Raw genomic sequence first — 20,351 nt, forward strand, 5'->3', positions numbered from 1 at the left:
CAAGATTCCACAACTCCAAAGAATAGCAACATTCCATGCTACCAATCCAGGGCAAGCAGTGGCTTCCCCCATGTCTTTCTCAATAACAGACTATGGACTTTTCCTCCAGGAAATTGTCCAAACCCTTCTTAAAACTAGCTACGCTATCTGCTCTTACCACAACCTCTGGCAATGCTTTCCAGAGCTTAACTATTCTCTGAGTGAAAAAAAAAATTCCTCCTATTCATTTTAAAAGTGCTCCCTAGTCTTTGTCATTTTTGACAGAGTGAAATCGATCCATTGTACTTATTCTACTCCACTCAGGATTTTGTAGACTTCAATCGTATCTTCCCTCAGCCGTCTCTTTTCCAAGCTGAAGAGCCCTAACCTTTTTTAGTCTTTCCTCATATGAGAGGAGTTCCATCTCCTTTACCATCTTGGTCACTTTTCTTTGAACCTTTTCTAGTGCCGCTATATCTTTCTTGTGATAAGAAGACCAGAATTGAACTCCAGATGAGGTCGCACCATGGAGCAATACAGAGTCATTATAACATTCTTAGTCTTGTTAACCATTCCTTTTTAAATAATTCCTAGCACCTTGTTTGCTTTTTTGGTCACCGCTGCACATTGGGCGGAAGGTTTCATAGTAATGTCTACGACGACACCCAGGCGCCAACCCCCAAGGTGGATCCTATCATCCTGTAACTGTGATTTGGGTTATTCTTCCCAATGTGCATCACTTTGCACTTGCCCACATTAAATTTCATCTGCCACTTGGACACCCCGTCTTCCAATTTCCTTAGGTCTGCCTGCAATTTTTCATAATCCGCATACGTTATAACAACTTTGAACAGTTTAGTACCATCTGCAAATTTAATCACCTCACTCATAGTTCCAATTTCCAGATCATTTATAAATAAGTTAAATAGCACAGATCCCTGCAGCACTCCACTGTTTACTCTCTTCCATTGAGAAAAATGGCCTTTTAACCCTACCCTCTCTGTTTTCTATTTAATAACTAATTCCTAATCAACAACTGAACTTTGCCACCTATCCCATGACTCTAATTTTCACAGGAGCTTCTCATGAGGGATTTTGTCAAAAGCTTTCTGAAAATCTAGATCAGTGGTTCCCAACCCTGTCCTGGAGGAACACCAGGCCAATCGGGTTTTCAGGCTAGCCCTAATGAATATGCATGAAGCAAATTTGCATGCCTATCACTTCCATCATATGCAAATCTCTCTCATGCATATTCATTAGGGCTAGCCTGAAAACCCGATTGGCCTGCTGTTCCTCCAGGACAGGGTTGGGAATCACTGATCTAGATACACCACATCAACTGGCTCACTTTTATCCACATGTTTATTCATACCTTCAAAGAAGCCAAGAAAATTGGTGAGACAAGATCTTCCTCGGCTGAATCCATGCTGTCTCATTAAATCATGTTTGTCTACGTGTTCCACCATTTTGCCCAGCACTGAAGTCAATGCTCATTAGATGTCTGCCCAATTTTCCTACAAAAAAAATTCATCAAAAATATACTATAACTATCTATTAGATTGACTGAACTACTCACTAGAAAAATAAATATTTCCATCCCAAAAGATCAAAAAGGAGAAATGAAGAAAATGTCAAGAATTACAGACCAGTAGCTTCAATCCCACTTCACGTCAAGCTATTAGAAATTGTGATAATAAATCAAATCACAAAGTACCTGAAACACCATAAACTACTACGCACCAAACAATTGGGTTTCATAAAACACTATTGCACTGAAACACTACTCAGTGCCCTGATATCCAAGATTAGAAGAGACATGAGCACTGGATAACAAATTCTTGTACTACAATTTGACTTAGCTAGTGCATTTGATGTGGTAGTCCATCGGCTCCTATTACTGACCCTAAACTTCCTAGGGATCAGTGGTAAAGTACATACTTAAAGTACATACAGTGTAAAAATGAATGGAGAAAAATTAGAAGACTGATCAGCATCAGAAGGAGTCCACCAAGGCTTACCACTCCCCTCAACACTTTTCAATGTACTGAAGTCAACACTAGGACAAGTCTTAGACAAAATAAATCAGTAAAGGAAGCCACTTGTCTAATTGCCAACTGGGCTGACATGAAACAAACTAAAAAAATATTTTTTAAAAAAAGTTTCTACTGATAAGTCAACCCAGAATTACCAACAATGACACTCAAATATCACTGCATAACGCCCCAATGAAACTGAAATCAGAACTGAGAATCCTAGGGATTACATTCAACAAGAACCTATCCTGGGAAGCACATACATGAACATTATCCAAGAAAATATTCACAACATTGAGAAAACCGAGATGAATCCGGCATTGCTTCACTTTCAGATCTTGGGTCAGTCACTGGTACTATCCCGACCACATTATTGCAATGTCCTTTATGTAGGACGCAAAGCAAATATATAGACAAATTTACAAACCATTCAAAATGTAGCAGCCAGACTTATTTTCTAAGCAACCAAATATGATGTACCTTGAACTATGTTTATTAAAAACTTGATATTTTGCGTATATAACTAAAAAGGATCAAAGTGGTTTACAATGTATAATTCAAAACAATTTTGAAAAGAACTCCATTCAAAATAGAAAAGGAAAGAAAAAGAAGTACACTGGCTCCCCTCTGAACCAAGGTGCATTTTTAAACTATACACTCATCTTTTATGGTAAAACACCAAACTACATGTTGAATTTAATTGAAATACAGCCCAAAGACAAATATAACCTGATCAGCAACCAAATGATAATAAGTGTGTGACGCAGTGGTTAAAGCTACAGCCTCAGCAGCCTAAGGTTGTGGGTTCAAACCAACGCTGCTCCTTGTGACCCTGGACAAGTCACTTAATCCCATTGCCCCAGGTACATTAGATAGATTGTGAGCCTGCCAGAACAGACGGAAAAATGCTTGAGTACCTGAATAAATGAATGTAAACTGTTCTGAGCTCCCCTGGAAGAGCAGTATAGAAAATTGAATAAATAAATAAAGATTCCCAAATCCTAAAGGAATCGAACACAAAACTATTCACTCTACATCCTTCCCATACATGGCAGTAAAACGGTGGAATCCTTTACCAGCACAATTAAGGATCAACCCCTCCTACCACACACATACACAAACAACAGGCTACGACCACTCCCCAGAAACCAAACACTGCTCCTATCAATAGAAGACCAAGCTCCCTACAAGCTAGAAAAGAGACACCCATACCAGAACCCATAATATCAAGACTACAACACCAGAAATAGCCAAGTTATCTCTCAAAATCACATGCCATAATAATACGCCTACTCAAACACAAATCAAGTTATCTGTGTCATGAACCCTAACGAAATAATGTAATCCTTGCATAAGGCCAGGCTCTTCTAAATTGTAAATCGCACTGAACTTCTTCTGGGCATATTAGCGATCCATAAATACTAATGTAATTTGACGAACTAATTGTTGAGTTTGTATTAGTTTGTCTGGAATAGGTGAATCAGGGGGTGTGCATTGAGAGAATTGTCAGCTGCATGTCGAGATGTAGGTCAATGGTCTGATCCAGGAGATAACTACGCCGGCAATGATGATGCATGCACTGCTAACCCGATGCTCAGCGTTGGAACAGAAGTGCGTGACCTTGCCCTCAATCAATACTTCTATGTATCCTCGGGCTGGGCTGAGGCGGGCATGGAAACCATTAATCCTGTAAAACATCTGCAATATACCCGAAAGCTGATATCCTCCTGAAGAGACTGTGCTGGCACTGGAAGAGATATTGGCATGTACCAGATGTCGGGGCATGGGAGACCTCGATGTCGAGGCATACATACGAGGAGATATATAAGCTGAATGGAAATAGAGTGATCCTTGGTGCGTTGATGCTTGCTTTGTATTGAGAAAGTTAATACTTGAGAGGATGCAGTGCCAACCCTAGAAGGGGAAGTAAGTATGTGCTTAGCTTTCTTACATGTTGTGTCCCTCGAAACATGAAGCATAGATGAAGTAGAATCCTGTCTTTGTAAGGAGCCCAACACCTGATGCTCTGAATGCAGTGTCGATGCACTTGGTGCTGATGCCCGAGTCACAGGAAGCTGGGTGCCGGGTTCTGAGTCACCCACTATGCTCAATGTTGATGCAGTAACCAAATGTTTTTCAAACTGAAATTCTCAGGCTTTCAGCGACTTCTTTTGCATCCTGAGATAGAGGTCACAGCAAATGTCCCAGTGTTCAGGACCCAGACACTGGACACACCATGAGTCAGAACCTGAAATTGTCTAATTATATCAAGAACATTTCCTAAAACCACTCGGTACCCTCTTTGAAATGGAGAGGAAAATGGCCGACACTAAGTCAAAGGGCTCAATGGCTCACAGAGGTTGAAGTAACTAGGATGCTGACTAGGTCAATGCTCCTGGGAGCTCAAAGTGGCAAAAAATGAAAAATTGACAAAAATGAACCAAAATCAAGTAAAATAGTGGAACACGATAAAAAGAAGAAATTCTGAGAAAAATACTGAAAAGTAAGTATGGAAAGGCAGAAAAAAAGCAAAAGTTCAACATGCTGAAGAGAAAACTGAAGACAGCTTCTCAGCTCTGTGGAAAACAAAGAACTCACGGTCCCACGAGTCAATGTCGGGCAGGAAGGCACTGCCTAAAAAAATTTAAAGTGACAGTGTACTTGGTAGTATTCGTACCAGGTTCTGTGGATGAAGTCACCCCCACGTATGCCTGTTTGTCCTCAGAAAACTAGGCTAATGTTGATCTGATAAGCTTGTTTCTAAACATTACTTACTACACGATGTGATTAGTTCTCGGTTGGAAGTTGGGTAAACGTGTAGGTAAAGCGGTGTCAGTTCTTACCGGCTGCACAGAATCCAGTAGTTTGGTGAGTTGGTAAAAGCGGCGAGAGCTGGAGGCAGGGTTGCTTCTTTTGCAGCTAATGACACGATCCAGCTCCTTTATGTAGTTCAAACGAAGTTCATCAAAGGCTTTCTGGCTTTTCAGGCCTTCCACAGGAACTAGTAAGGGAGGAGGGTAAACAACATACAAGCATAAATGAAAAGAGCAAACACAGGCATGATAAATTACATTCACCACTGCAGGAAGGGCCTACCAATCACGCTTCAAAAGACCCAGTCACAAAAACATCAATTCACAATTTGAATGAAAGCCACTGTAGCAATACAAATCATGGGCATTGGCTGTCTAAAAGTTCAGTCTTGCTCATCATTCAACAAGATATCATGCCCAGAAGAGAAATCTGCCAAAGACGTTCATGGGTGAATGAACTGTAACAATCTAAAGTTCAAGAGCTGGGCTGTGATTCTTGGGTCAAAATATCAAACAACTGAGCCTCTTTCCATGCTTACCTTCACTGCAAAAACACCAAAGAGCCGAAAAAGAAATCCCCCCCCCCTTTCTCTTACCATGCAGATACTCACTAATACTGAATAGAAGCAGAGCCTTCATACAGAGGAACTCCTCGGGGGTGATCTGCAGCCAGCCAAACTCTTGTGACATCTGGCGCATCCTGACACACTGGCTGTACATCCTGGATTTGTGCATACGGTACCTGGGAACGAAGCACCCAGACAGATTGTACAGTGATTTGACTCAGCAAGTTTTTTTTATTTTTTCAACAAATGCTGATCCAGTCCTGGTTTTAACCCCCCCACATGCACAGCCAGTGTCTCGAATAGAGCACGAGTGGTTCTCTACCCCTTCTGCTGCAACACATCTGATAGACCAGTGGTTCTGAACCCTGTCCTGGGGGACCCCCAGCCAGCCAGGTTTTCAGGATATCCCTCCTGAATATGCATGAGACAGATTTGCTTATAATAGAAGTGACAGGTATGCAAATCTCTCTCATGCATATTCATGAGGGATATCTCGAAAACCCGACTGGCTGGGGGTCCCCCAGGACAGGGTTCAGAACCACTGTGATAGACAACATTCAGGGGCATCAACACCACAATCTGTGGCTGACTAAATTAAAAGTTAACGGAAAACTTGACCATGTGCATAGTTTCGGGCCCCCCGCAAAAAATCTAACCAGCATGATAATGGGAAGTGGATGGCACACGAGCGAGTCACAAAAATGATCTAGCTTGTATCAGCATAAGATATCATTTTATCTTATGCCAGTGGCCATAAATTCTGCATATTCAATGACTGTACACTTGAAGGATAATTCTATAATTTGTTTGCATGTTTTTATGCGCCTAAATGCTATTTAGCAATGGCACACGTAGCTTATGTGAAGCACCTGATAAGGGACTCCCAGCTGTGCCCATATCTTATAGAATACTGTAAGTTCTCCATGTCCTTGTCACATTTACGTGGCTTCAGGTACGCCAGGCCCACGGCTGTTGTCACTGCAAATGCATTCACCAATGGAATTTGGGTGCCCAGATGCTGTTTTAGAAAAGGCTCTCACCTTGTCATTTCAGGACACCTAAACGGAGGATCCATACCATAATAGTTACCAGTATTTACGTTAGTACAGTGGACCAAAAATTAGAAATAGAAATCCTAAGAAATTAAAACCACTTAGGTCTCCTAAGGTGCGCTAGCGTTTTTAGCGCACGCAGGAAATTACCGCACGCTACGCTTCTAGAACCAACGCCAGCTCAATGCTGGCGTTAAGGTCTAGCGCGCGCTATTCTGCGCGTTAAAGCCTTAGCGCACCTTAGTAAAAGGAGCCCTTAGTACATCAAAGGATAAATTTAAAAAAAAAGAGAGAGATGCATTCCCCCCGTTACTGAGCAAAATATAAAAGACATAAGAAATGTATACTCTCATGGCTGATATTTTCTTATCACCAACAGCTGAAAATAAAATTGGGGTGAACCTGACTTCCCTTTCTATTTTCCCTTTCTTGGTTGTTTCATAAATTCTTTTTCAGTTTCCTTCCCATTTAAGAACATAAGAAGTTGCCTCCACTGGGTCAGACCGAGGTCCATCTCGCCCAGCAGTCCGCTCCCGCGGCGGCCCATCAGGTCTGCGACCTGTGAAGTGGTTTCTGACCACTTTTATAACCTACCTCAAGTTCTATCTGTACCCCTCTATCCCTTTATCCTCCAGGAACCTATCCAAACCCTTCTTAAACCCCTGTACAGAGTTCTGGCTTATCACTTCCTCCGGAAGCGCGTTCCATGTGTCTACCACCCTCTGCGTAAAAAAGAATTTTCTAGCATTTGTTCTAAACCTGTCCCCTTTCAACTTCTCCGAGTGACCCCTAGTGCTTGTGACTCCTCTCAGTTTGAAGAATCTGTCCTTATTTACTCTCTCTATGCCCTTAAGGATTTTGAAGGTTTCTATCATGTCCCCTTTAAGTCTCCTCTTCTCCAGGGAGAACAGCCCCAGCATTTTTAACCTGTCAGCGTATGGAAAATTTTCCATACCTTTTATCAGCTTAGTCGCCCTCCTCTGCACTCCCTCGAGTACCGCCATGTCCTTCTTGAGGTACGGCGACCAGTATTGAACACAGTACTCCAGGTGCGGGCGCACCATTGCGCGATACAGCGGCATGATGACTTCCTTCGTCCGGGTTGTGATACCCTTTTTGATGATGCCCAGCATTCTGTTTGCTTTCTTTGAGGCTGTCGCACATTGCGCCGATGGTTTCAGTGATGAGTCGACCATCACCCCCAGGTCCCTTTCTAGGTTACTCACCCCTAGCAGTGTTCCCCCCATTTTGTAGTTGAACATCGGGTTCTTTTTCCCTACATGCATGACCTTGCATTTCTCTACGTTAAAACTCATTTGCCACTTTTTTGCCCAGTCTTCCAGTCTCGTTAGGTCCTTTTGTAGGTCTTCGCAGTCTTCCGTGTTTCTAACCCTGCTGCAGAGTTTGGTGTCATCAGCAAATTTGATAACCTCACATTTTGTCCCCGTCTCCAGATCGTTAATAAATATGTTGAATAGTAGAGGTCCCAGCACCGACCCCTGCGGAACTCCGCTCGTGACCCATTGCCAATCTGATTATTGGCCTTTGACTTCAACCTCCAACCATTTCTCTCCCTCTTCCCTTCCTTACCTACATCTTTGAGATGGAGGAAAAAAAAATATCAATATTTCTTCTCTGTCTCTATCCACTACTTTTTCTTCTTATCCTCCAAATCCTCAGTGTCTCTTCACTACCTATCTGCATACTAGCATTTAATCTCCCACTCTTATCTTTTCCTTCAGCCTGTTTTGGCTCTCATCCTCTATTTTGCTTCTCACAACCCTTCTTCCTAACTTCTCAATTTCCACTTTCTCTCACTCCTTCACGCTTGTCCCTTTCCTCTATTTCTCATCTCCTTTCCATCCCCGTCACAGCTTATTTTCTGTTTGTAGCTGTAAAGGTGGTGTAATAACAATGTTAGACATATTTTGTGGTACATTTCATATACAGTATTTATTCATGATTTCTTTTTATTTTACAGGTGTCACAAACAACATTAGTGTGAAGATTTTGCATCAGTTACATCATTTTGCTTTTACTTGATTATAATTCAGTAGTGTATTCTACCTATTCAATACCTGTACAATAAAAAGAAATCATGTCTACCTACTTTTGGCCCACTCTCTCTATATATTTTATTTGATCCATTATGTACATAAGGCATTGAACAAATCTAAACATGCAAGTAGCAAAGCCTGAACTACCACAGTTAACTGTTGAAGTGACAGATAAAGATGCCATACAGGCTCAGATCTCGAGGGAAACTGCAATGAGAGGCAGGGTTCAATCAAACACATCCTTAAAGAAGCCTTAGGGATGTTTTAATCTGTCTAATGATGATTGTGGTCCGATTTGAGGTGGGAGAACATTCAACAGTGAGATTTGTCGGCTAGTTTGTCGGAAGGAGGGATGAGAGCAAGTTGGTCGACGTAAGAGGGTAATCAAGATTGATGTGTTTTAAAGATTAGTAAAATAATTCTGTATGCCAATCTGTGTGCAGAGCCAGTGAGCAGATTTTAAAAGGGGAGTTACATGATCATATTTTTGGCGCCATTGATGAGTTTTATGGAGGTGTTCTGGATCAATTGCAGCCTGTGGAGATTTTTAGATCTAATGTTTTCATTTAATAAATTACAGTAATCAATGTGGCCAATTATACAAGGAAGTGTACTAGTATATTAATTGCCAATGTATAGAGAAAGTGCGATATAGACCGAACCATTCTTAATTTATAGAAACAGTGTTAGGCATCTGAAGAGATATGTGACTGAAAATTCATTTTCATGTTGAATGTTACTCCTAGAAGTTTGAGTGTGGGAGATAAGGAGATGGTCTTGTTACAGAAGACAACTAGAAAAGCACTATTTCATTTGGTAGGGTTAAGAAGATGTTTCTCTTGGAGCCATTCTGTGATTAAGATTAATTTTCATTGATAGATCAGTAGGGTCTAGTGAGTGAAGAAGCTTTAAGTCATCTTCAACCTCCCTCTTTATCTGCTCACCATAAATTAAATCTATAACATCAACTGGTCATAACAGAAAATATACTCAGAGACAGGTCACAAAGCAAGGTCCACATAAAAGAGGAACACCCCCCCCAAACAATCAAAAAAAAGGAGCAGAGATGACCAAACCAGATACATAACATAAAAATACATTTATATACCGCAGTTTCCAAAAGAGTAAAGAAAACTGTACAAACATAGTAGATTATAAGCTCATTTATAAAATTTATCGAATGCATGCATGATATCAACTTACTAAAACACTTGCCCCAAAGTGCTACTTGATAGGCTAGGATTCTTTGAAAGAATCAACCTTTTGCTGTAGGAAATGTAAATGGTTTTCTATCTGCATATTTAAAATGATCAACAAGGAAGGGTGTCAATGTGATTCAGTGTCTCTTATGTTTACTCTAATGCAGTGGTCTCCAGCTCAAACCCTTTGCTGGGTCACATTTGGGATTTGTAGGTACTCAGAAAAAAACCAGTTAATGTCTTATTAAAGAAATGACAATTTTGCATGAGATCAAACTCTTTATAGTTTATTAATCTTTTCTTTTGGCCAAGTCTTAATAATAATATTGTCATTTATAGCTAAAGAGACATATGAACAAAAAACGGTTTATTTTACTTTTCTGATGATAAACATACTGAGGGCCTCAAAATAGTACCTGGCAGGCCGCATGTGGCCCCCGGGCGAGTTTGGACATATATACAATGGATGCTTCAGACAATGTTTTGTGCCAAATACATAACAGCTGACCAAAAATGAGAAACATATAAATTAAGCCAAAATCCCAAGAAACCACATTTTCCATGTAGTACAACACCAATGGGATAGATAGTTCCATTTCCTCCCATACTGTGCAAAATATAAAGATCACACATGCCAGGGATGGTGTTAGGCCAAGGAGTGCAATTAGGGCAACTGCCCTCTGAGTAGAGAAAGCCCTAAGCCTGCTGAAGATGGCACAGTGGGCTTTAGGGTCCCCTGCCAGATTTCTGCCCTGGGCCTTACTCATGTCTAACACCAGCACTGGCAGGATACACATTTCAATTCTCATATACTGTAATCACAAAATAGAAAATAAAATTATTTTTTCTACCTCTTTGTTGTGCGTTCATTTTATTTTTTCAAGTTATGTTGGTCCCAGACTCTGGTTTCTGCTTTCCCCTGTCTTTTAACTCACTTGCCCGGGTCTCCTTCTCATTTGACATTTCTTCTCTCTCTCTGCTCACCATCCATCTTCCATCTTTGTGTACCCTATCTTTACCTTACACTTTCCTGTTCAGCATCTCCCCTGAGTCCATCACTATGTATTTATCATTAGTGCTCCAAGGCTGGGGGCAGAAAAGGGGATAAGTGTGAGAAGGAGGCTGCAAAAGGGACATGTGAGAAAAGGTGGGCTGGGCCTGGAAACTGAAAGGGAAAAGATGGGAGAAAAGGGGGCTGGGGGGCTAAAAAGGGGTTTGGAGCTGGGGCTAAAAAAAGGGGACATGTGAGGGAAGGAGGCTTTAAAGGGGGGTTCTTGGGAAAAGAGGCTGTTAAAAGAAGACAATTCGGAGAAGAGGGCTGGAGCTTGGGACTGCAAAAGGTGAGTTGTGAGCAGTGTTCCCGCTAAGCTGCGCTGGCCTGCGCTCGCGCACAAAATATTACATCGCAGCGCACAAGTTTCTCTTCACAGCGCACACACGCGTCGCAAAGGTAAGGGGAGGTAAGGTAAGGGGACGCATTGGGGGGATTGCACTTCCCCACAATTGCCATGCTTCGGTTCCTCTTCTTCCTTCCTTCCTCCCCCCCCCCCCCCGCGGGACCCTGCAGCACCATCAACTCTTACTCCCTCTAATGTCGGCCCTGCAGCTCCAGACTTCCTCGCACCTTCTCCCCTCCCCCTTTGGATCGCTATTATTTTAAATGTTATAGCCGCGGAGCTGTATCCATCAGTGGAGATGTCTAACCTCGGCCTGCCCCGGAACTCTTACTGCAACAGTGACTTCCTGTTCCTGCCTAGACGGGCGGCTGCTGCAGTAAGAGTTCCGGGGCAGGCCGAGGTTAGACATCTCCACTGATGGATACAGCTCCGCGGCTATAACAGCTCCTGCAGCTCTGCACTTCCCCACAATTGCCATGCTTCGGTTCCTCTTCTTCCTTCCTTCCTCCCCCCCCCCCCCGCGGGACCCTGCGGCACCATCAACTCTTATTCCCTCTAATGTCGGCCCTGCAGCTCCAGACTTCCTCGCACCTTCTCCCCTCCCCCTTTGGATCGCTATTATTTTAAATGTTATAGCCGCGGAGCTGTATCCATCAGTGGAGATGTCTAACCTCGGCCTGCCCCGGAACTCTTACTGCAGCAGCCGCCCGTCTAGGCAGGAACAGGAAGTCACTGTTGCAGTAAGAGTTCCGGGGCAGGCCGAGGTTAGACATCTCCACTGATGGATACAGCTCCGCGGCTATAACATTTAAAATAATAGCGATCCAAAGGGGGAGGGGAGAAGGTGCGAGGAAGTCTGGAGCTGCAGGGCCGACATTAGAGGGAGTAAGAGTTGATGGTGCCGCAGGGTCCCGCGGGGGGGGGGGGGGGAGGAAGGAAGGAAGAAGAGGAACCGAAGCATGGCAAGTGTGGGGAAGTGCAGAGCTGCAGGGAAGAGTGTTGCGGTACCCAGCTGGAGGGAGAAGGAAGATGAGGGAGGGAATTAAAGGAGATGCCAGGGCTTGGAGCGTAGGAGGAAGGTATGCCAGTCTAAGGGAAAAGGAAGGGGGAGATGTGAGAGCATGGAGGGGGAGCGAAAGATGGAAGAAAAGGAAAGGAGAGAGATGCCAGAGAATCAGGGAAGGGGAGATACCAGACTATGAGGAGAGGTGTGGGAGAGGGAAGGCGAGGAGAGAGATGCCAGACCAATGGGGTGAAAGGAGAGATGGAAGGGGGAGGCATACAGTTTCTGGAAGGGGCATAGAAGGAGAGAAGATGCCATATAGGGGAAGAGAGACGGCAGACAGTGGATGGAAGGAAGAGAGTTACAAGAAGATGAGGAAAGGAGAAACCACAGAAGACAAAGGTAGAAAAAAATTTCTATTTATTTATTGCTTTAGGAGACATGTGTCACTGTTTCTGTGAAGCATTGTATGCAGAGTCCAGCTTCTTGCTGGTTCAATTTAACCTTTGTCTAGGTATTTTTATTTTATCCCCCCTTTTACAAAACTGTGAAGCGTTTTTAGCACCAGCCTTGGTGGTAGCAGCTCTGATGCTCAGAATTTTATGAGCATCAGAGCTGTTACCTCCGTAGCTAAAATCCACACTACAGTTTTGTAAAACTGTGAGAGAAGGGGTCTGAGTCTGGATTTGGGGGCTGAAAAGGAAGACAGGTGTCATAAGGAGACTGGGGCTAGAACTGAGGGCTGGAAGAGCAGGTATGAGAAGGGGGTTAGGGTGGGGGGCTATAAAAAAGAGAATGTGTGGGAGAAGGGAGCTGGGGATGAAAAAAGGGGGAAGTGGGAGAAGGGGGCTACAAAAGGGGACATGTGAGAGAAAAAGAATGGGACTGAAGCTGGGGCTAAAAAGGGGGCATGTGAGAGAAAGGGGCTGAAGATGGGAGCTGGAAGAATAAGTGAAGATGCAGAAGAAAAGGTTGATGGGGAAAGGGAGAATGGAGAGGGAGTTCTAGAGAGGTGAAGGACAGAGAAAGGGGACAGATTTTTAAGTTGGTGAAAAAAGGGGGAAATAGGAGCCTGAATATGGGGGTAAGACATAAGAAGAATGGCCATACTGGATCAGACTAATCTATTCTAGCACCCGTTAATGTTAGCGGGCTTAAACACTAGTTTAAATATAAAACCATAACTATGAGGTTTGTGTGGATGGGATCAGACTGAGCTGGCGAGGACGAGGGCAAGCACAGAGCTCGCAGGGACAAACTTTGTCCCCGCGTCATTCTCTCTACCTTTCTGTGACTACAGTTTTTTTTGTTTTGTTTTTTATCTTGAATCACCAGCTCCGTAGCTTCAACCTTTTAGTGCCCAGATCCTCAGAAGCAGAAAAAAATGATACTCCCTAGCGGCAGACCACATAGACCAGTGGTCTCAAACTCGTGGCCTAGGGGCCACATGCGGCCCACCAGGTACTATTTTGAGGCCCTTGATACGTTTATCATAATCACAAAAGTAAAATAAAAGTTTCTTGATCATACTTCTCTTTAGCTATAAATGACAATATTATTATTAAGACTTAGCCAAAAGGAAAGATTTATAAACTATAAAGAGTTTTATCTCATGCAAAATTGTCATTTCTTTAATAAGACATTAACTCTTTTTTTTTTTTTTCTGAGGCCTTCCAAGTACCGATAAATCCAAAATGTGGTCCTGCAGAGGGTTTGAGTTGGAGACCACTGGCATAGACATAAGCTAACTATAGCTTTCACTTTACTCACAGTGATATATTGAGCACTACATCTAAAATATTTGAAAGAATAATCACAAAAAAAAGTATACGATGATGCAGTGATGAGGTGGCATGTGAAGCCAGGGGCAGTGAGACGTTTTGAGCCCCAGGTGGTGCTTCTGAGGATCTGGGCACTAAAAGGTTGACACTACAGAGCTGGTGATTTAGGTTAAAAACTGTAGTCACAGAAAAATATAAGAATCGTTCAACCGCAGTAAAATATATAAGAGCCGGCGCTGAGATTATTCTCTATTCCTTGACAGCCAACTTGATCAAATGTGCTATTGACACCTTATAGGCCACCTTCACTTTATGGGGCTCCTGAAACAGCCCAACCAAGCAGCCTGAGAAATGAACTTGTCTACTGTAAGTAAAAGAGCAGCATTCTTCTCACTGTGCCTTCTTTGTGTATCAATGGCCTTGACGCTAACAGGAAACTACCCTCTTCCTCAGTGGGCATGATTGACCACTGGTCTCACCCAGCAGCGGCAATTCTTATGCCTTACTGTTATCTCTTTAGGAAGATCACTCGCTAAAGACATTTATGAAAGGATTAAAAACTTTCCTAATGATGCTTTTTGTTGAGAATTAACTCTACATGCCCTATTCTAGTGTTCTGCTGTCCTTTGGGCTGGGGGGGGGGTGTCCATTGCCATTTCATCTGTATACTACATTAACTACTTTTCTTTCCTGTTTGATATTGTAATTCCTTTTCTTAATTAGTATTTTAATGGCCTAAAAAGCCTGCCGATTGGGCAATATATGAAAGCTAAATATCCCTGCTATGAAAAGGAAGGCAAGTGTACTGATAATACAAAGAGAACACAACTTTTAGAAGAAAAGATGGCAGTGTGTGAATACACACCACCTCATCTGAAAAGGAGAAATATGTATCCTTGTAGGACAAGGCCAGGACACACCAAGTTGATGCAATAGCGACCAAAATCACAGTCTGCAGGGTAAGGTCATTTAAAGAGATGGCCCTTAAGGGCTCAAAAGTCAGTTCTGAGAAGACTAAGGAGCAAACTGAGATCTCACTTAGGAGAAACAGATTTTAGCAGATGATCCCTTGTGAAACGCCTATAACCTTGCTCCTATAGCAGGCATAAGTAGGGTGGTCCATAAAACTATAGTAAAAATTCAGCCTCATCAGAAATTGTCTCCACAAGTCTGATATGTTCTCTCTTATGTAGATAAGATATAGTTAAAGTCTGAAGTAGTTTGGAACAAGTTTATAGGTCACTCATGGTCCTACAATATCCTCATAATGGGGCTAGATATTCTAACAATGTGGCTAGAAACAGAAAATAAAATTATTTTTTCTACATTTTGTTGTATGGTCATTATTCAAATCATGTTGGCCCCAGGTTCTGGTTTCTGTTTGTCTTCTGTTAACTCACTTGCCAGGGACTCGTGCCCATTTAACATTTTCTTCTTTCTCCTTGCTCACCATCCATCTTCCATCTCTGTCTATCACTTCTGTTTCCCTTCCCCTCACCGGAAGTCTGACACCTCTCCTTTTTTTGTCTCCATCCCCGCAGTCCAGCATTTCTCTAATGTCCACTTCCCCTATCAAGTATTTCTATCCCCCTCCCTTGGGTATAACTTCTCTCCCTTTCTTTTCCCTCCCTCCCTTCATTCCATTATCCACCATCTTTCTCCCTCTCCTCTGTTTTAAGACCCATTATTTCTTCCTCTTCCCCTCAGTCCAGCATATGCCTCTCTCTTTGGATTCCTCCCTCCATGTACTTCTAATACCTACTTTAAATAATAGGAGTATAGTCTATATTACCGGTGCTCTTTATAACTAATATAAATTGATTACCAGCTTCTTTAGTTAATTCATCCAAAACTCTAATTTTTGTATTCTCTAATCTAAATGTTGTTTTTTCTAATAAATAAAAAAATAAATAAATATATAAGTGCTCAGTGTCTTATCTCTTGCATGCGAGCCACTTTTTTCTTCATCTAGTTGTTGGCGGTTTTTGCTAGTCCGAGAATGAACAAATCTTTCAAGTAAAGACTCCTCCTGAAGAAGCCATCACGGCGAAACTCAGGACTGAAATGGGGAGCAGAGAAGGTTCACTAGTTTGCACAATTGCACATATTTATCTATTAAATCACATTGGAAAAGCAAGACTGCAGAGCCACAAGTTTTGATCATCCATGCCAAACAAGATAAGTGCAAAATTTAATGGTTGATTAATATAAGAAAATATATAAGCACAAGCAGGATGATTTTTTGTTTTGAGATCAGACACAAAGTGTAATAAGAGATCCATAAGTGCAATGATGGTCCTGAAATGATCTCGCTGTGGCTCGCATGCAGGAGATAAGACATTGAGCACTTATATATTCATATATTTAATTATTAGAAAGAACAACATTAAGATTAGAGAATACGAAAATTAGAGTATACGAAAATTAGAGTTTTGGATGAACTAACTAAAGAAGCTGGTAATCAATTTATGTTACTTCTAATAGCTACACCAGGGCCCCCCCCTCAAAGGCTGGCATGTTTCCCTCTTCTCTCCACCATTGTTCGGCTTCCCCCTAGCCTCCCAGTCTCACTTTCGTAACTAATTACGGCCTGCAGAGGATCGCTGTTGATGTAGCAATTCTAGCAGGTTGCCGTTGGCCTCTGCTGCACGTTCCCTTTGCTGCAAGTCTTGCCCCTTCTCTGATGTTACGTCCTGTTTTGGTCTGGGACAGACCACGGCAGAGGGAACATGCAGCGGAGGCTGATGACAGCCTGCTAAAATCACTACATCACCGGGGACCCTCTGCAGGCCGTAATTAGTTATGAAAGTGAGGGTGGGAGGCCAAGTGGAAGTCAGACAATGGTGGAGAGTAGGGGGAAACATGCTGGCTCTGACATCGGGCCTCCTAAAGCAGGAGCAGTAGTGGCAGTGGACGGCCAGCAAGAGGCAGCGCTTAGGACAGGCTTTTCGTTGCCAGAGCACTGCTGCTCCTGGTTTAGGAGGCCCGAAGGTTTGCGGGGAGGAGGGTTGGTCAATGAATGCACTACACCCCAACCAAACAGGATTTAGAAAATTTCACAATACAGAATACTCCTTAATAGGTCTAACATCAAATATTCAATACTACTTAGATCATCACAAATCAGTCATTCTTTTTTCTTTAGATATTTCCGCTGCTTTTGACACTATAGATCATAATCTGCTCCTTACTAGACTAGAAGAAATAGGAATAAACGAGAATGTTCTTTCATGGTTTAACTCGTACCTAGTTAACCGCAACACCTCCGTTAGGTTTAATAATGAAGACTCTACATCTTATTCTTCCTCATTTGGAATCCCTCAAGGATCTATTTTGTCCCCTCTATTGTTTAATATTTTTCTCTCACCACTATTAGGTATTTGCCAATCCTTTGGTTTCATTCCGTTCTCCTATGCAGACGATATTCAACTCATTCATCCCTTGGACCCAGAAAATAATACCGAAATCACATCTATCAACCATAAATTGGAAAAAATCCAAAACTGGCTTAATACAAACAAATTAGCATTAAATATCAATAAGACTAAAACAATGTTATTCACTTGGAAAAAAGACATAATCCTGTCAAAACCGTTCATTCTTAATAACATTTCGCTCAACCTGGTTTCCTCCGTTAAAATTCTAGGTGTAATTATAGATGATAAATTAACCTATCATGAACACATCTCTCTTACTGTTAAAAGCTGTTTCTTTAAATTACGACAGATACGCTCAATCGCCAAATTTCTCAGTTTAACATCGATAAAGATACTCATTCACTCCTTAGTAATATCAAAAATCGATTACTGCAATGCTCTTCTACTTAATATCACCCAGAAAGAAAAAAGGAGACTGCAGTTAATACAAAACACGGCCATTAAATTAATATATAACGCTAAAAAGTACGATCAAGTTTCTCCACTATTAAAAGATGCCCACTGGCTGCCAATCAGCCATAGGATTACCTTTAAAATACTGTTACTTATCTTTAAAACACTAGCATCCAATGAACCACTTTTTATTTCCTGATCTCTAATCCCACACATCTCTCAACGTTCTCTTCGATCATCTGGCCAAAACCTGCTTTCAGTACCCTCTTTGAAAATCATAGGTACAAGGAGATCAGACATGTTCACAGTGATGGGACCACAATGGTGGAACGCCCTCCCTCAATACATTAGATCTGAAAAAGACATCGTAACATTTAAAAAACTTTTAAAATCTTATTTATTTATCGATGCTTTTAATAACTAAAACTTTTACAAGCTTCAAAGATGCTTTTAACTGTGCTTTGGATTTTAGCCCCTTCCTCTTGTTTTTACCTTTTTCTACCAAATTTAAGATTGTAAACTTTAATCCTTCCCTACCTCCTCATGTCCGTATTTTATGTAATTATATTGTTAATTGATATTTTCTCTGTATTACTTTCTACATGGATTTTTGTACATCGCCTAGCAATTTTAATAGGCGATTCATCAAATGAATAAATAAACTTGAAATTTGAATAAGAAAGCCCAATTTTTTAAGATAACGAATCGATTTAAATCTATTCACCGACATGAATTGGTGAATCAGTGAATAGGGCAGCACTACTCTATAGTGCCTTTGTCTGTTCACGTTTTTAAAGCAGATGAGTGGAGAAAAAGGACTTTCTGCCTCAGAAACAGCTCTAAACACACAGGAATAAAGATTCTTGGACTGCCAGTTGGCCAGAGACAGACTACAACCTCTGCTTCCATGGATCCTCTGCCATACGGGGCAGCCTGCATCTTGAAACCCGGGTGTGTTTGTGTCCAAACGCACACAGCCTGCGCTAGAAACCTGCAACAGAGTCACTAGCCAGCAGACTTCTACAGGAAAGGACCCTGCGCATTTGAAGAGGGTGGTAGACAGCAGGCTGGCTCTACAGATGCACCAGAGCTTCACTGTGAAGATGCAGTCTGGCTCCGTAGGACTGTGTCCTTTTCTCTGACAGGGGACCACCAGGGAGGGGTCTCAAGGCACTGAAGCCACCAAAAAATGAACTTTAAGCAAACTTTAAGCGAAAAAATAAGAAACAGAAGCAGACCAACAGCAAAAGATTTCTGCTTGGACTGCCTGCAGTAATTGAAACTAAGGTTGTTTGCCGACTCTCAGCCCAAAGAGTGGAGCATGTGTTCAGAAAAGATGTGGATTTCTGCAACACCTGGACAGCAGGTTGAGATTGAACAGCTAGCATATAAAATCCGGAAGGGATGTAACAGAAGGCCCCTTGTGCTTCTTTGTACTTCCTGTTTGGTCTGTACTTTGATTCCCTCTCCATTTTGATTGTATGATCTAGACCAGGAGTGTCCAACCTGTGGCCTGAGGGCCGCATGCGGCCCCATGAAGTATTTTGTGTGGCCCCGGTCGAGGGCGATGCAGTGTTTTCCTCTGCTGCCCCCAGGTGTTTACCGTCTTGCCAGCTCCCTCCTCTGTCTTAGTGCAGTGTTTGCGCATTTGTGCGGCCCCAGAAACATTTTTTTCAGCCAATGGTACTGATAAGGAACCTTGCCTTGCACTTTTTCAGGTGAATATTTAAGAATAATCTCAGCATGTCATAGTCCAAGAGCTTTCAGGAGTATGCCCCTTCTACAGATGTAATTGATCACACTGTGTGCTCTGAAAAGCTCATACATGTGGACACATATTTGTTAACATCTGGGAATAAGAATTATGGTGGGACTAATAAAAAGTCAGCTTCTCCAGAAACAGCATGGCTGTTCAACTTTACCTTACCCATTCACCATCATATAGAAATAAAAAAACAGGGAAGGTTTTGGAGGCTACCGAGAGATCAATTCTGCCCAAGAATTATTAACATTACATATAGAGGCCGTTCTACTTGCTTCTTTTAATGTTTAGCATTAATTCTGTTAAGCCTTTCCTGCTAGGCTGTCCTTTGACATGTACTCCCATTTGCCGTCTCTCTATATTCCTGAGAGAAGGTTGACTGCTTATTTCAATTAGGGATGGCTAGAAGATTCTACAAACTGTGAAGATTTTCAGAGATAAAACTTCCTATATTCTTGAGCTGGAGTAGATTTTTTTTTTTTGGGGGGGGAGGGGGGAGTGCAAGAACAATTGCTTTAAAACATTTCTCCATAAAGCTTTTAGTAAGACAAGCGGCACTGGACGATTTAACCAATGTCCTTCTCTTATCATTAAACCACGCCAGATCTACTGTAATGCTTCTCTAGTACAGAACATAAGGCCATGCTGAGTCGAACCAAGAGTTCATGCTGTCTAAGCTTACCTACCCATAGGGGTCCTTTTACTATGGCGCGCTAGCCGTTTCAGGGTGCGCTAAATATTAGCGTGCGTGCTAAAACGGCTAGCACACCTTAGTAAAAGGACCCCATAGTGTTTCAAGACTTTGAGTTCCTTTTACTAAGCTGCGTTAGGGCTTTAACGCACGGAATAGCGCGTGCTACAATGCATTGAGCTGGCGTT

The 20,351-nt window shown here is 42.2% G+C and overlaps 1 protein-coding gene across 1 annotated transcript in view; it reads right to left on the bottom strand.

Annotated features, from left to right (window-relative positions):
• Positions 1-20,351, bottom strand: part of AR (androgen receptor) — a 214,922-nt gene that overhangs the window by 16,929 nt on the left and 177,642 nt on the right. Inside the window, exons 6-7 of the mRNA XM_033945498.1 lie at positions 5,437-5,567; positions 4,856-5,013 (exon numbers count right to left, since the gene is read on the bottom strand). Of these exons, the coding sequence (XP_033801389.1) occupies positions 4,856-5,013; positions 5,437-5,567 (289 nt within the window). The remainder of the gene's footprint in view (positions 1-4,855; positions 5,014-5,436; positions 5,568-20,351) is intronic.

Source organism: Geotrypetes seraphini, chromosome 5, assembly GCF_902459505.1.
Source record: "Geotrypetes seraphini chromosome 5, aGeoSer1.1, whole genome shotgun sequence".
NCBI classification, from domain to species: domain Eukaryota; kingdom Metazoa; phylum Chordata; class Amphibia; order Gymnophiona; family Dermophiidae; genus Geotrypetes; species Geotrypetes seraphini.